Source organism: Littorina saxatilis, linkage group LG12, assembly GCF_037325665.1.
Source record: "Littorina saxatilis isolate snail1 linkage group LG12, US_GU_Lsax_2.0, whole genome shotgun sequence".
NCBI classification, from domain to species: Eukaryota; Metazoa; Mollusca; class Gastropoda; order Littorinimorpha; family Littorinidae; genus Littorina; species Littorina saxatilis.
Genome location: NC_090256.1, coordinates 81,790,049 through 81,804,230, shown reverse-complemented (window position 1 = coordinate 81,804,230; position 14,182 = coordinate 81,790,049). Strand labels below are relative to the sequence as shown.

General features: G+C 40.1%; 1 protein-coding gene across 1 annotated transcript; it reads left to right on the top strand.

The window, feature by feature from the left end:
* Positions 1–270: 270 nt before the first annotated feature.
* LOC138982940 (cell division cycle protein 23 homolog) lies at positions 271–13,500 on the top strand. The gene is made up of 14 exons (XM_070356336.1): positions 271–404; positions 2,081–2,153; positions 2,949–3,129; positions 4,703–4,793; positions 5,181–5,313; positions 6,033–6,210; positions 6,667–6,764; positions 7,100–7,181; positions 7,680–7,844; positions 8,508–8,616; positions 9,254–9,391; positions 9,732–9,810; positions 10,819–10,935; positions 13,102–13,500. The coding sequence occupies exons 1-14, from the start codon at positions 304–306 to the stop codon at positions 13,282–13,284; spliced, it is 1,728 nt and encodes a 575-aa protein (XP_070212437.1). The 5' UTR covers positions 271–303; the 3' UTR covers positions 13,285–13,500.
* Positions 13,501–14,182: the final 682 nt, after the last annotated feature.

Below are 14,182 nucleotides of genomic sequence, written 5' to 3'. Positions count from 1 at the left end.
AAGTAAGACCATGTGGGCTGTGTATCATTCAGTTTTGTCAAAAAGTTAAACATCACAATAACTAAACTTTCTAGTTTTCTTATGTAATTTTATTTATTATACAGCAAACACAGGTATTGGAGAGGTTTTATAGCTCATGTGGCTCTATTGTAAACAATCGCTTTCCCGAAAAACACGAACCGGTGGATAGAACGACAGTAATAAAACACGCTATGCCGTGGGTTTTCCAGTTACACTTTTTGCTGGCCCATTACATTCTCATATGGTAGGGTTCTGATGTAGCAGACAGCACAACAGGCAGAAATGGCGGACATTTCGTCTTGGGATTTGACGAAAGTCAAAGAAGACTTGATTGATGCGTACAGAGAATGTTCGATGCGAAGACTGCTCAACGGAGCAAAGTGGTGGGTTATAGCAGAGATATAGTGATGGTTTTTCTTCCCTTTTGTTTTCAACTTATCCACACAGAATAAGCATACCAGTCAAGCTCTTGTAGTTGTAGACTCTCACCATAAGATTTTGCTCACAAAACCATATGTTTGCACCAAAAAGCATAAGACAACGTGCAAAATTGCAGAAGTCGATAGATTAATCACCACTAGAACTACATACATGCACACACACACACACACACAAAAACAGGAAATCAGCCTTATTTCACACATGAGAAAAACACACTTTTCTCAACACTGAACTGCACTGTTTTGTGTCATTTTCATTTTGAAATTCAAAGCATGTTTAAATGTAAATTGTACCGAGAATCACCTAAATTGTACAAAGACAGCATATACATTTCCAACCAGACACACATTTAGTGATTTAAACCCCCACAAAAATGTTACCAGAATGCACAAAAACACCACATGATAGTAAAGGCACAAGACAAGTGTGTTTTAACAACATTCATTCATTGAACACAGTGATTCAATCATGAATGGAAACCCCCACCACAATGTGCAAAAGAGAACATTTTATCCAAACAGAACATGTAAAACACACAAGTTACAAGCCAGAAACTCATGTGTGTCTCAGCAATCAAGGACAAATACCAGATCAACAAAAATATGACATGTAAATGCTTTAGGTTGAGGTCGCGCATGTTCTAAAAACAAGTCGTATATGATCTTTGGCTCTCTGCCTCTTTGAAAATGCATCCTAACGCCCTTATTTTATTTATATGGCTTCACACTTGGTACAACGTGAGAAAATACTGTGTAGATACTAGAACAACAAAAATATTACATGTAAATGCTTTAGTTTGAGGTCGCGCATGTTCTAAAAACAAGTCCGACATGATCGGATGTGACAGGAATCCGGCTGCTTTCACTTTCGATCGCTAGCTCTTTGAAAATGCATCACAACTCCCTTAGTTTCATTTCTATGGCTTAAAACTACGCACAACGTGAGAAAATACCTTGAAGATACCGAGAACAACAACAATAGTACATGTAACTGCTTTAATTTGAGGTCGTGTGTGGTCAAGCATTGTCGCAGAGTACTCAGTCAGATCGTGCTGACGGTGTGCACATGTGCGTTGCCTTGTACTTCCGCCGGATCAGTTACCGCGAGATTTTTTAGCTGTCACTTTATTCTCGGACGAACCTTTGCGATTTTTTTTTATTTGACTAAATTGTTTTGTAAAAACTGTAAGATCTTTGGCATACGCCGTAAGACTTGAAAAACATCAAAATTCTGTAAGAATTACGCGAAAAACGTAAGACTTGACAGGTATGGAATAACTGATGTGCCGGTTAACAATAACATGTCCCGTATTGCACATTTATAACGATTTTGACTTGTCTTTACCCGACATGATGAACTTCTGAAGATGCCACTGTGGCTTTTTTTTCTCTCAGTAATTATCGTTCATTTCTTTTCAAACTTGCAGGACAAATATGTTTCAGATGACAGTACAGAAGTAATATTGATAATCTCAAAGGAGAAGTTCGCTTGCAGTTTGTTTGACTTTGCTTTCGAAATGAGACTGAGACTCTCAGTGAGAGTGTTGGACTGCTTGATCTTATCCTAAAATTAATGCAGCTAAAGATACCACTTATTCGTCAATATTTCCTCTATACAGGGCAGCAGAACTTTCCAGTGCTCTTGAAATCACAGTAGATCCACAGATCTTGATGAAGAAGGCATGCAATGAGGTTGGTGAGCTTTGTTGTTCAAGTTGGGTTCAAGAGATAAGGTCAACGTAGATCTGTAATGATTAGTTGGATTACACGATCCGTGTGTGGACTGTATCTTTATTTTTGTTGGTTTGCTCATGGGTGCAACTCTGCCGGCTATACGCCGGCAGCCGATTTTTGGTTTCATCGGCTGCCGGCAGTGCCGGTTTTTGAAAAGTTGACGAGCATAATAAGGATGAATAGTATGGTTTACTTTGTATGTTTTTGTTCCAGGAGAGTTTTTTTGGGGCATTTTAAATACTAAAAAAGCTTCAGCCCCTGGACCCCAACTTTTGCAGGTTTTTGGAATTTTCCAGGTTGCACCCATGTTTACTTAAACAAGTTAAAGAAAGAAAGATAAATCACAGTTTCCATCAAATCTAATAGTGAAAGTTGTGCATGTATCCCAACCAGTAAGATGAATAACAGAAAACCAGGAAGGTTATTTTGGAAAGTCGATCACAGAAGAACACACAACAATACGTCAATATAACCTGCTAAGGCTAAAGGGATTTCAATGTGGCCATATATATCAGACATATTAAAATCAGCAATGTCTGTCACTGAGGGGTTGAACATGGAATAAAAGAAAACGTTTCATTTCTAGTTTAGCCTAATTCTATCGGGGAAGTTTCAACCTATTTGTTCATCTTCAGATTTTACAAGATTTTTCCAGATCATACACATTTCTGTATTATTGATTTGAGTGGCATCAACACTTTGTTTGGTCTGCATTTGAAATTGATGAATTGTTTGATTTTTTTCCTCCCTCAGGAATATTTCCTGGACTTTGACAAAGTGAGCTTAGCAGCTACATACTTTGACTTGAAGGAATATGACCGAGCTGCACATGTTGTAAGAGACCTGAAGAATCCTCTGGCGTACTTCTTGCACATGTATGCCGAGTTTTTGGCTGAGGAAACACAGCGACTTGATAATGCCTCTGACTCTATTGGTTTGTATTCCTTGCAGTAGTCTAAGTGCAGTTTTGCAGGTGTTTATGTCATCTTAGGACTAAACAAGTCGCGTAAGGCAAAATGTTTTTAAATCGATTTGGGAAATTTAATTTTAATCATAATTTTCATATATATATTTAATTTTCAGAGCTTGTTTTTAATCCAAATATAAAATATTTATATGTTTTTGGAATCAGAAAATAACAAAAAATAAAATGAAATTGTTTTTGGATTGTTTTATAAAAAAATTATTTTAATTACAATTTTCCGATTGTTAATGACCAAACTCATTGATTAATTTCTAAGCCTCCAAGCTGAAACGCAATACCAAAGTCTGGCCTTCGTCAAAGATTGCTTTGCCAATATTTCAATCAATTTCATTAAAAAATGAGAGTGTGAAAGTGCCGCCTCAACTTTTACAAAAAGCCTGATATGACGTCATCAAAGACATTTATCCAAAAAAAGAAAAAAAACGTCGGGGGGATATCATACTTAGGAACTCTCATGTAAAGTTTCATGAAGATCAGTCCAGTAGTTTACTATGAATCGCTCTACACACACACACACAGACAGACAGACACACACACACCACGACCCTCGCCTCGATTTCCCATCTATGTTAAAACATTTAGTCAAAACTTGACTAAATGTAAAAACAGATGAACACTTTCATATTAAAACATACCGTACTTTCCGGGTCATAAGGCGCAACTTTTTTCCTCGAGTTTGACCCCTGCGTCTTGTATAACGAAGCGCCTAATCCCACCAGTCAAACAACTTGTGATAACGCATGTTTCAGCTACTAGGTACTACCCTGGCCAAGTTTCCTCTCAAGACATCAAAGAGACCGCCCCATAGGTTAAACTCGGTCACTGACCCCGGTGCAGGAAGTGTTTCCTCTCTCAGATCTATGACAGGGGAACCACCTCTCATAGCAAAAACTGGGTCATTGACCCCTGGGAAGAAGGTCAGTGTCTAAACAAGGCAACCCAGCTATCACAATGGACCTGCCTTTGATCTCGCCGCACACACGGAGCACACATATTTCCACTCTGTAATCTTCCTTTGATGTGCGGCTTATTTTCATTCTTCGACCGTTTGTTACCGGTATACTTTTTTAATTTTGGTGCGCCCTATCGGCCCCCTGCGCCCAATGGGTGACTGGATTACAATTTTGTTTAGAAAGAAGCGGGTGTGCCTTATGCGCTGTAGCGCCTTGTAACCCGGAAAATACGGTAATTTAGTCTTCTTCTTCTTCCTTGTTCACTTCTTTGAACAACACAATTCAGTTAGTATAATTTATAACTTATAATTTGCTTTTGAGCTTACAGGTAATTCTGATTAAACAGAGAGACTAATTTCCTGATGTATTCAATTGATCTATGCAGTTATTTTCAGCAGAAGAAAATATTTTTAAAAAAAATGTTTTACCCAAACACAAAGAGGTTGCAGTGATGGCAGCAATCAAACATTTGATTTGATTTAAGCAACTCATCACATTTTGTTTAGTATTTGATAATTTGTACATTCAGTGCTTACATTTTATTGATATATTTCTTCATCTGTGTGCAGGCCAGGCGAATTATGACAACACCAAGCTGAGAAACATGAAAACAGAACTGAGCAGCAGACACAGAGAGTTGGATGGCTTTGGTCTTTATATGTAAGGACACATTCGTTGAATTATTTGCTTGAACAAGTTGAATAGTCCTTTCCATTCACTGTTTCAAGGTTTTGCTCAGCATAGATTCGTTTTTCTGTTGTATTTTCTCATCTTTTGGAATATAGATAATGCATTTCATTGAAAGCAAGTATAATTTGCTCAAGTCTTTGAAAGTATGATCATGATGTGTGGAAAAAGACGAGATTTCATTCCCTTTCCAACTAAGAAATAGAACAGATTATGAGAGTGAGCTTTTGTCCTCATTTGTAGTAGTTGTTCTCGATCGTTTTTTCTCTCTTCTTCTTTGTCTTCTTCTGGTTTTTTTGTTATTTTTAATCTCTCTTTAATATTCAACTTTTCTTGCTGCTTTTTTGTGTGCCTTTACAGATATGGCGTGGTGTTGAAACGGCTTGACCTGACCAAGATGGCGGTGGAGGTTCTGGTGGAGGCGGTCACCAAGCAACCGCTGCACTGGGGAGCCTGGCAGGAACTGGCCACACTCATCACTGACAGAGAAATGGTCAGTAACAAATGATAGGGCGTTAACAAAAATACCATAGTGCCAAAGCTTAGTCAACGAGCTTCATGCAGTAGACTTCAAAAAGTCAACTTTGTCCAGTTAATATCAGGCTTAAAGCTTGTTCCTTTAGCCATGTTGCACTGTAAGAATGTGATGATGATAAGAATGTGTTGTTTGCAGCTTGTGTCTGTAGCTCCACCCAACCACTGGGTGCGACAGTTGTTCCTTGCCCGTGTGTACCTGGAGCTGTAAGCATGTGACCATGATAAGAATGTGTTGTGTGCAGCTTGTGTCTCTAGCCCTGCCCAACCACTGGGTGCATCGGCTGTTTCTGGCCCATGTGTACCTGGAGCTTTAAGCATCTTATTACAGTAATAAGCTGGCATGGGAATTGTCCGCGAAATCACGGATTTCTGCGAAAAGGAAATTACGTTTCAGCAAAAATAAAAAAAATTCCGCGGCAAAAAAAAGGTCAATTAAATTATATGTATACTATTGTCTCTCTATCCATCATTTGTTTACACGAGAACTATCAAAATATTGGTCTAAAATGCTAAAATTCGTTTTCCTTCCGCGGTTGAAAACGACGTTAAACACCAAATAAAGAAAGAAAGAAAGTTTTCCTTCCGAGGGGCTTCGTCCTCCTGGACCACGACCTATTTTCAGAGTTTTTCCTGTTTTGGAATTCCCATGCCTGAATAAGAATGTGTTGTGTGCAGCTTGTGTCTCTAGCTCTGCCCAACCACTGGGTGCGACAGTTGTTCCTGGCCCATGTTTACCTGGAGCTGCAGCTGCACGAAGAAGCCCTGGAGATCTACCAGACCTTCATCAACACCGGCTTCCACAAGTCCAGCTACCTGGTGGCACAGGTGGCCACTGCCTACCACAACATGCGAGGTCAGTGCTAGAATGTCTTGTGATTAAGTCATACTGTCAAACCCCCCTTTTAATCCATTTACCACCCCCCGTGGGTTAGGGGGAGTCCCATATTGGTTGGGACGAGAAAGAATTTACCCGATGCTCCCCAGCATGTCGTAAGAGGCGACCAACGGATTCTGTTTCTCCTTTTACCCTTGTTAAGTGTTTCTTGTATAGAATATAGTCAATGTTTGTAAAGATTTTAGTCAAGCAGTATGTAAGAAATGTTAAGTCCTTTGTACTGGAAACTTGCATTCTCCCAAGGTAATATATTGTACTACGTTGCAAGCCCCTGGAGCAAATTTTTGATTAGTGCTTTTGTGAACAAGAAGCACAGTAACAAAATGACATAGACATGAGTCACTTTAGCAGTTTACAAACAAAAATTATACCTGCCCATACTCAGTGAGTAATACTGTGTGTTCATAATCACAGATGTGGAGCAGGCAGTGGACGCTTTTGAAGAACTTGAGAAGATGGATCCCTTCCGTCTGGAGAACATGGACATCTACTCCAACCTTCTCTATGTCAAGGTATCACCTTTGAGATCATCTGAAGCAGTGATCTGTTTTTCAATAACTTGCCAAAAGACATGTGACTGTCACAGTCCCGAGCTATGATATTATTAGATGTTATGTGTAGTAGGAAATAACAGTGTTACAGTTGTCAAGCTTCTTGAACAATGTTCTAACTTAACATTCATGTTGAAAAAAGATACAATGATTATGTTTTCATTTGGATCACTTCACTTACAGAAATGACTGTGTTGAAGGTTCATGAGATTTAAAAAATTTTTTTTTATTCATTTATTAATTTTTTTAGTGTATTCTTTTAAACTTTAATACTAAACCTTTGTTTTTTTCTGCAGGAGATGCGGGCAGAGTTGGCTCACCTGGCTCACAGGTGTTGTGATATCAACAAGTATCGAGTGGAGACTTGCTGTGTCATTGGTAAGCTCTTTATTCATTTACCATACTTTCAGGACTTAAAGGTTCAAACTTTTTCCTCAACTTTTAGGTTGTGCCCAGTACACCAGAAGCAGCTATTGTGTGGATTTTTCTAATTTTTACCTTAAAAGTGGGGGTTGCGCCTTTAATAACGCAGTGCCTTTGCAGTCCTGAAAATATTGTATTTATCTGCACAGCTCAGGTCTGAATCAGGGCCGAGTGTCAATTTATGTATGCTCTTAGAGTGCTTACGTCCCTTTGTTTCTATGAGTGTCATTGTCAATAGCCAGAATATTTTTTGTCAAATATTTGCTGAAGTTGTTAAAACATGTAAACATACAACTTTCGCTTTAGATAGAAGTCTTGTGATTTGAACATCTTCAGTCACAAGTACAGCACATATATAGATATATATATAACAGTTAGAAAGACCCTGTAGATTTACAGAATAGTCATAAGTTGTATAATGCATACTTATTTTGTCGTGTATTTGTTATACAGGCAACTACTACTCCCTGCGATCTCAGCATGAAAAGGCAATCCTGTATTTCCAACGAGCTTTGAGGCTCAACCCCCACTACCTGTCAGCATGGACGCTGATGGGGCATGAGTATATGGAGATGAAGAACACTTCTGCTGCCATCCAGGCCTATAGACAGGCCATTGGTGAGTATAGCTCATGCAACACAACTCCCCTCCCCCCCCCCCCCCCCCCTCCCCCCCTCCCTCTTTCCTTTTGCCCCCTTCTTCCACCATATAGAATGTCGTACCTGTACTGTACAAGCAAGATTTCAGAGGTTTTGAATTGGTGTTCAGAGTGAGAGATAACTCCTAAAGTGAGGATGCAAGGAAAGCTTTGTTTTTGTTTCATGAAGTAAGTAAGGTGCATCAATGTCACAGATTCAAAGTGAAAAGCTTACCAAAACTGTAGCATTATTATCGTAGTGAACATAAAGATTCATGTCACAGTCGAACCTGTCCCAGGGACCAACTCTTGATAACGACCACCTGTCCTTTACAACCACCGGAAAGGGTCCCCCATGAGTTCTTAAAGTTTAAAAAAAAAAATTCACCTTTCCATAGCGATCACCTGTTTATAATTACCACTTTTGGTCGGCCCCTTAAGTTGTCCTTATATACAGGTTTGACGGTATGTTGTGGTCTTAGTAATCATTTGTGCAGGGTAAAGATTAGTGCTGAAAGGTTGAACTTATTATCTAGAGATTAGAGGGAAGGGGAAGAATGAGAGAAAAAGTCGCCTGAAGTTTGTCTGTGAATAGCTGGAATACAAAGAGCGTTCTTTCATGACTTTGTGATTTTCATTTTCAGAAGTGAACAAGCGAGACTACAGGGCATGGTACGGGCTGGGTCAGACCTATGAGATTCTGAAGATGCCGTTTTACTCTCTTTACTACTACCGCCAGGCCCACCTCCTCAAGTGAGTTGTGCTTGTTATTTCATGATTATGTCCATGTAATAGTGACCACCTGAACAAAAGATTGTTTGGGAAACAAAACAAAAAAACAGGTTTTTGAATTTTTTGTTGCATCATCTTTTTTGAGTACGTCATGAAGTGTCCTACTTTCTTTGAATTCTACGTCTGCATGTAGCTTACAAGGACGGAAGGCTGCTCCGCCTGGCGTCTGGCATTATGGGGTTAGTGCTAGGACTGGTTGGTCCGGTGTCAGAATAATGTGACTGGTTGAGACACGAAGCCTGTGCTGCGACTTCTGTCTTGTGTGTGGCGCACGTTAAATGTCAAAGCAGCACAGCCCTGATATGGCCCTTCGTGGTCGGCTGGGCGTTAAGCAAACAAACAAACAAACAAACAAGGACGGAAATGATCAAAAGCAATGCTGCAAATGAAAAGCAGGAGTACCCATATGTGTTTGTTTGTTAGACGGAGATAAAAACTATGAATATTAATCTTATGCTGTTGCCAAGTTACAAAGTTGCATGAATGATGCTTCCCACTTGAATGGAAATAGTTTTAAAAAAAAATTATAACCGACATTTGACTAGTTTAAAGGAGATAGGTTTAATGAAAAGGTTTGACGTGTATCATTTTACTTCAGACCCAATGACTCGCGGATGGTGGTGGCGCTGGGAGAGTGCTACGAGAAGCTGGAGCGACTGCAGGAAGCCAAGAAGTGTTTCCGCAAGGCGCACAACATCGGGGATGTGGAGGGAGGCGCACTGTACAAACTGGCCAAGTGAGTTGTCACACTTTTCTTTGCCTTTGTCAGTCATTTGTTCTTTTGGCTTGAACATCTTTTATTCTGTAAATTAATTTCTTATTTAAGCCTGTCAACCCTCTGGGGTATAGGCCGTCGACCGAAGACCTCTTGGTTTCCCTGTCGGCGTTTCTGGAGCGAGTGAAGTGTTGACTCACCTGAGTAATCAGTGAGTCTTAGTAATAAGCCGTGTCTGTCAGTATGGGTGGTTGGCCAGCTTAGTGTGTGTGTGTGTGTACGTGCATGTGTCTTTACCGGTAAGTATGTTTGTACAACACTGTAATGTTTCCAATCACTTTCATACGTTTGTTTTCAACAGGCTGTATGAGAAGTTGTCAGAGAGTGAACAGGCGGCATCAGCCTACACTGAGTACATCATGGAAACTGAAAGGAGAGGGGTATGTATTTCTGCTTAGCTCAACAGTGTTGCGCTTTGAAATTGCACAGCAGGTGCTTTCTGTCACAGCATGTTCATGACTGTCAGTGGTCAAGCATGTCATGAAGAACTTTGATGATAAAGAATGTTCCTGTCCTACAGGCACAGTTTAACACCTCTTAAGGACTAGAATGTAGAATATGATGTATACAGGGTTTAACCTGGGAGAAAAAGGCAATGGGACATTTGTCCCCCTCAACCAAATTCCGATGGGACATAGTCGAAGACAAGAAGCGCCAAAGAGGCCTGTACGCGTTTTGACCAAAGATGCAAAATAGTGCAATATGGTGCCATCTGAGAATTAGCCGCTATATCGTGTTATCTGTGTGTGTGTGTGTGTGCGTGTATATATGTGTGTGTGTGTGTGTGGGTAATCCGATGTAAAGTGTACATTTGCTGGCGCAGTGGAACGTAATCTCAATGCGCCCTTTGACGCACTGACGCAAATTGTGATGGGACATTTTCATATTGAATGCGCCAATGGCGCAGGGCGCACTAGTAAATGAAACCCTGTGTATAAATGAGAAAGAGAAAAAAAAAGAGGACCAAGCAAACACCCTACAAACCTACCCTACCAGGGGAAAGATGAGGTTAACATAAAAGAATTTCAATAACTTCCTTTTGTTATATACACTAAAACCATTCCTTCACCACTTTGTCACTTTCACACACATAGTATGCACTGGGTTATCTTCCCTGTCATCATCTGAGCCACCTTTCCAACTCGTGGTATGTATGGATATTGAGACTTTTGTATGCAGCTAAACAAATATGTCAACTGGTCATTTGCAGTATTTCGCCAGATAAAACCTTTAAGTATAGGAAATGAGAAAGTGAAGAGCAATGTTTCTGGTGTACTTTTTTGGAGAGGAAGGTAGGTTGTGCATTTTTTGCAGTAGGCGTTACTGTTACTGTTACTGTAAAAGTTTTGATTTTAGTTACATTCAATCCTCTTATGATTTTTGTTCAGGTGCTGAGTCATGAGGAAATCAGTCAGGCGTATCAGTACCTGGCTAACTATCACTGGTCACGCAAACAGCTGGATGAGGCCTATGCAGCCGCACAGAAATGTGCTGAGTTTACAGAAGTGAGTGATTCAAAAATATTTGTATGTGTATGTGTGCTGCTGGGTGAGAGAGAGAGAGAGAGAGAGAGAGAGAGAGAGAGAGAGAGAGAGAGAGAGAGAGAGAGAGAGAGAGAGAGAGAGAGAGAGAGAGAGAGAGAGAGAGAGAGAGAGAGAGAGAGAGAGAGAGAGAGAGAGAGAGAGAGAGAGAGAGAGAGAGAGAGAGAGAGAGACTCGGACTCGGACTCGGAACTTTATTACAAAAGGATAAAGGTTTTAGGCAAAGCCTATTCTTCCAACCTGTCCTTTATACAACACATAAACACAGACGGACATAAAAAATAAAAATTCAATCATATAAGATACAGAATTACATTGTATGGATTGCAACACAATGTGCATTTAAGGAATTATATAAGGAGAACTCAAAAATTACAAAATTACATTGACATAGTTAGACCTTTCATTTTGAGAATTAAGTTGCTCAAATCAGCTACACATCCGTTAACACTAGTACAAAATGTTCAACAAAGAGACAGAGACAGAGACAGAGACAGAGAAAGGAGTCAGTGAAGTGAGTCAGAGAGAGAGAGTCAGAGAGAAAGAGAGAGTCAGTCAGTCAGTCAGTCAGTCAGTCAGTGCTACATTTAGTCAAGCTTTGGAACTCTGAAACTGACGAGCCTGTTTAGCGCGGTAGTAGTTTTGCTGTGCTGCATAGCACGCTTTTCTGTGCCTCTCTTTGTTCTAACTTTCTGAGCGTGTTTTTAATCCAAACATATATCTATATGTTTTTCGAATCAGGAACCGACACACACACACACACACACACACACAGACACAGACACACACACACACACACACACACACACACACACACACACACACACACGCACACACGCACACACACACACACACACACACACACACACACACAGACACAGACACACCACGACCCTCGCCTCGATTCCCCCTCTATGTTAAAACATTTAGTCAAAACTTGACCAAATGTAATAAAAGTAGGCTGGAATTTGAGACAAAGTTGAATTTGAGAGGAAAGTATTTAACACCATTTTTACATTTAGTCAAGTTTTGACTAAATGTTTTAACATAGAGGGGGAATCGAGACGGGGGTCGTGGTGTATGTGTGTCTGTGTGTAGAGCGATTCAGAGTAAACTACTGGACCGATCTTTATGAAATTTTACATGAGAGTTCCTGGGTATGATATCCCCAGATGTTTTTTTCATTTTTTGGATAAATGTCTTTGATGACGTCATATCCGGCTTTTTGTAAAAGTTGAGGCGGCACTGTCACACCATCATTTTTCAATCAAATTGATTGAAATTTTTGTAAAGCAATCTTCGACGAAGGCCGGACTTTGGTATTGCATTTCAGCTTGGTGGCTTAAAAATTAATTAATGACTTTGGTCATTAAAAATCTGAAAATTGTAGTAAATTTATTTTTATATAAAATGATTCAAATTTACGTTCATCTTATTCTACATCATTTCCTGATTCCAAAAACATATAAATATGTTATATTTAGATTAAAAACAATCTCTGAAAATTAAAAATAAAATAATTATGATCAAAATTAAATTTCCGAAATCGATTTAAAAACAATTTTGTCTTATTCCTTGTCGGTTCCTGATTCCAAAAACATATAGATACATGTATGATATGTTTGAATTAAAACACGCTCAGAAAGTTAAAACGAAGAGAGGCACAGAAAAGTGTGCTTTGCAGCACAGCGAAACCACTACCACGCTAAACAGGCTCGTCAGTTTCACCCCGTTTTGCACAAGCAGCGGACTAAGGTCATTGTGGAAAAAATGCAGTGCGTTCAGTTTTATTCTGTGAGTTCCACAGCTTGACTAAATGTAGTAATTTCGCCTTACTTGTTCTGTATTTGCAACCAAAGCAGAAGGAAAAACAAGTCGCGTAAGGCGAAATTACTACATTTAGCCAAGCTGTGGAACTCACAGAATGAAACTGAACGCAACTGCATTTTTTCACAAAGACCGTAGTCCGCCGCTTGTGCAAAAAGAAGTAATAAGGCACTTTCTGCAGATGACATACTAAAGCCTTGGACCTGCATCTGCAGTCCGGATGACGAAAGGCATGATAAATGATTTAGTAAAAACAATTTTGTTTAATCAATTTCATGATCTTATGCCTGTTTCTGCTAACAGACAAGGGAGGATGCCAAGGTGATTTTACAACAGATTCAGTCGCTACGCAGTCAGGGGGAGAGCAGTATGCCGGCACGCTTTGACGACAGCATGGGTTCTCTGACTTCTAGTGATCACATCCGCCCAGGCGAGCCACGCACCTTTGACGGAGTGACTCCTGTCAGTCTCAAATTCACGCCCTGAGGTTTTAAAATCCCTGGATTTTATCCTGATTCTACATGATTGACGCAATTGTAAAACGACACTGCTCAAAAGTACAGTTGTTTCCAAAGCATGCAGTTCTTCAGTTTTTGAACATAATTATGATACAAATGTATTAACTTGGTGCATTGTGAAGACCTTATTGTCAACGACAACAAAAAGCTGGTGGATGAACTTGAATAAACGGATGACTTGTTACCTCTGTGTGTTCCGCTGCATTTATTTGTAACGTTAAAATGGTCTGAAAATGTGTTAGTTTTGAGACGGGCACAATTGCCTTGTGGATAAGATGCTGGCCTCCCATACAGAAGGTTGCATGATCGAATCTCTGCTGCGTCTGGTGGGTTAAAGGGCAGCTGTCGGGTTGCTTGACCTCCAAAAATGCGCGGAGTCGTGTGCAAACACGCGTTTAAGAGTTTTCCGAGTTGATTCAACCAAAGACTGTTGATTTGGTCCAGAAGAAGATACTTTTATCATTAGTTTGAAACCATGAAAATGAGTGAAACTTTCTGCTAGTTCTCACAATCCGCAAGAAAACGAAGCAGTTGGCAGGCCGAAACGACTCAAAATCCGCGACCGACAGCACAAGAAGGGACGCCGCAGCGTTACCCTGGCAGTGACGTCATCCGAGGAACCCGATAAGGCCGCTGCGAAGTTTACAGTACAATGCAGAGTACAGCTGGGCATCTGTAATGCTGTACGCGTGATTGATTCTTGCACAAAGTAAAGTATTAGGGTGGTGGTATCTTCTCAGGACCCATGTTCCCATCTTCTCTTCTTTGATCTCACCAACTGCAACCTTCACAAGTTATTTCTAAAATGGTTCACATCCAGTAGCTACTCCCCCAGTCCACCCGGTTAAACCATAAAGTTGCTCAAC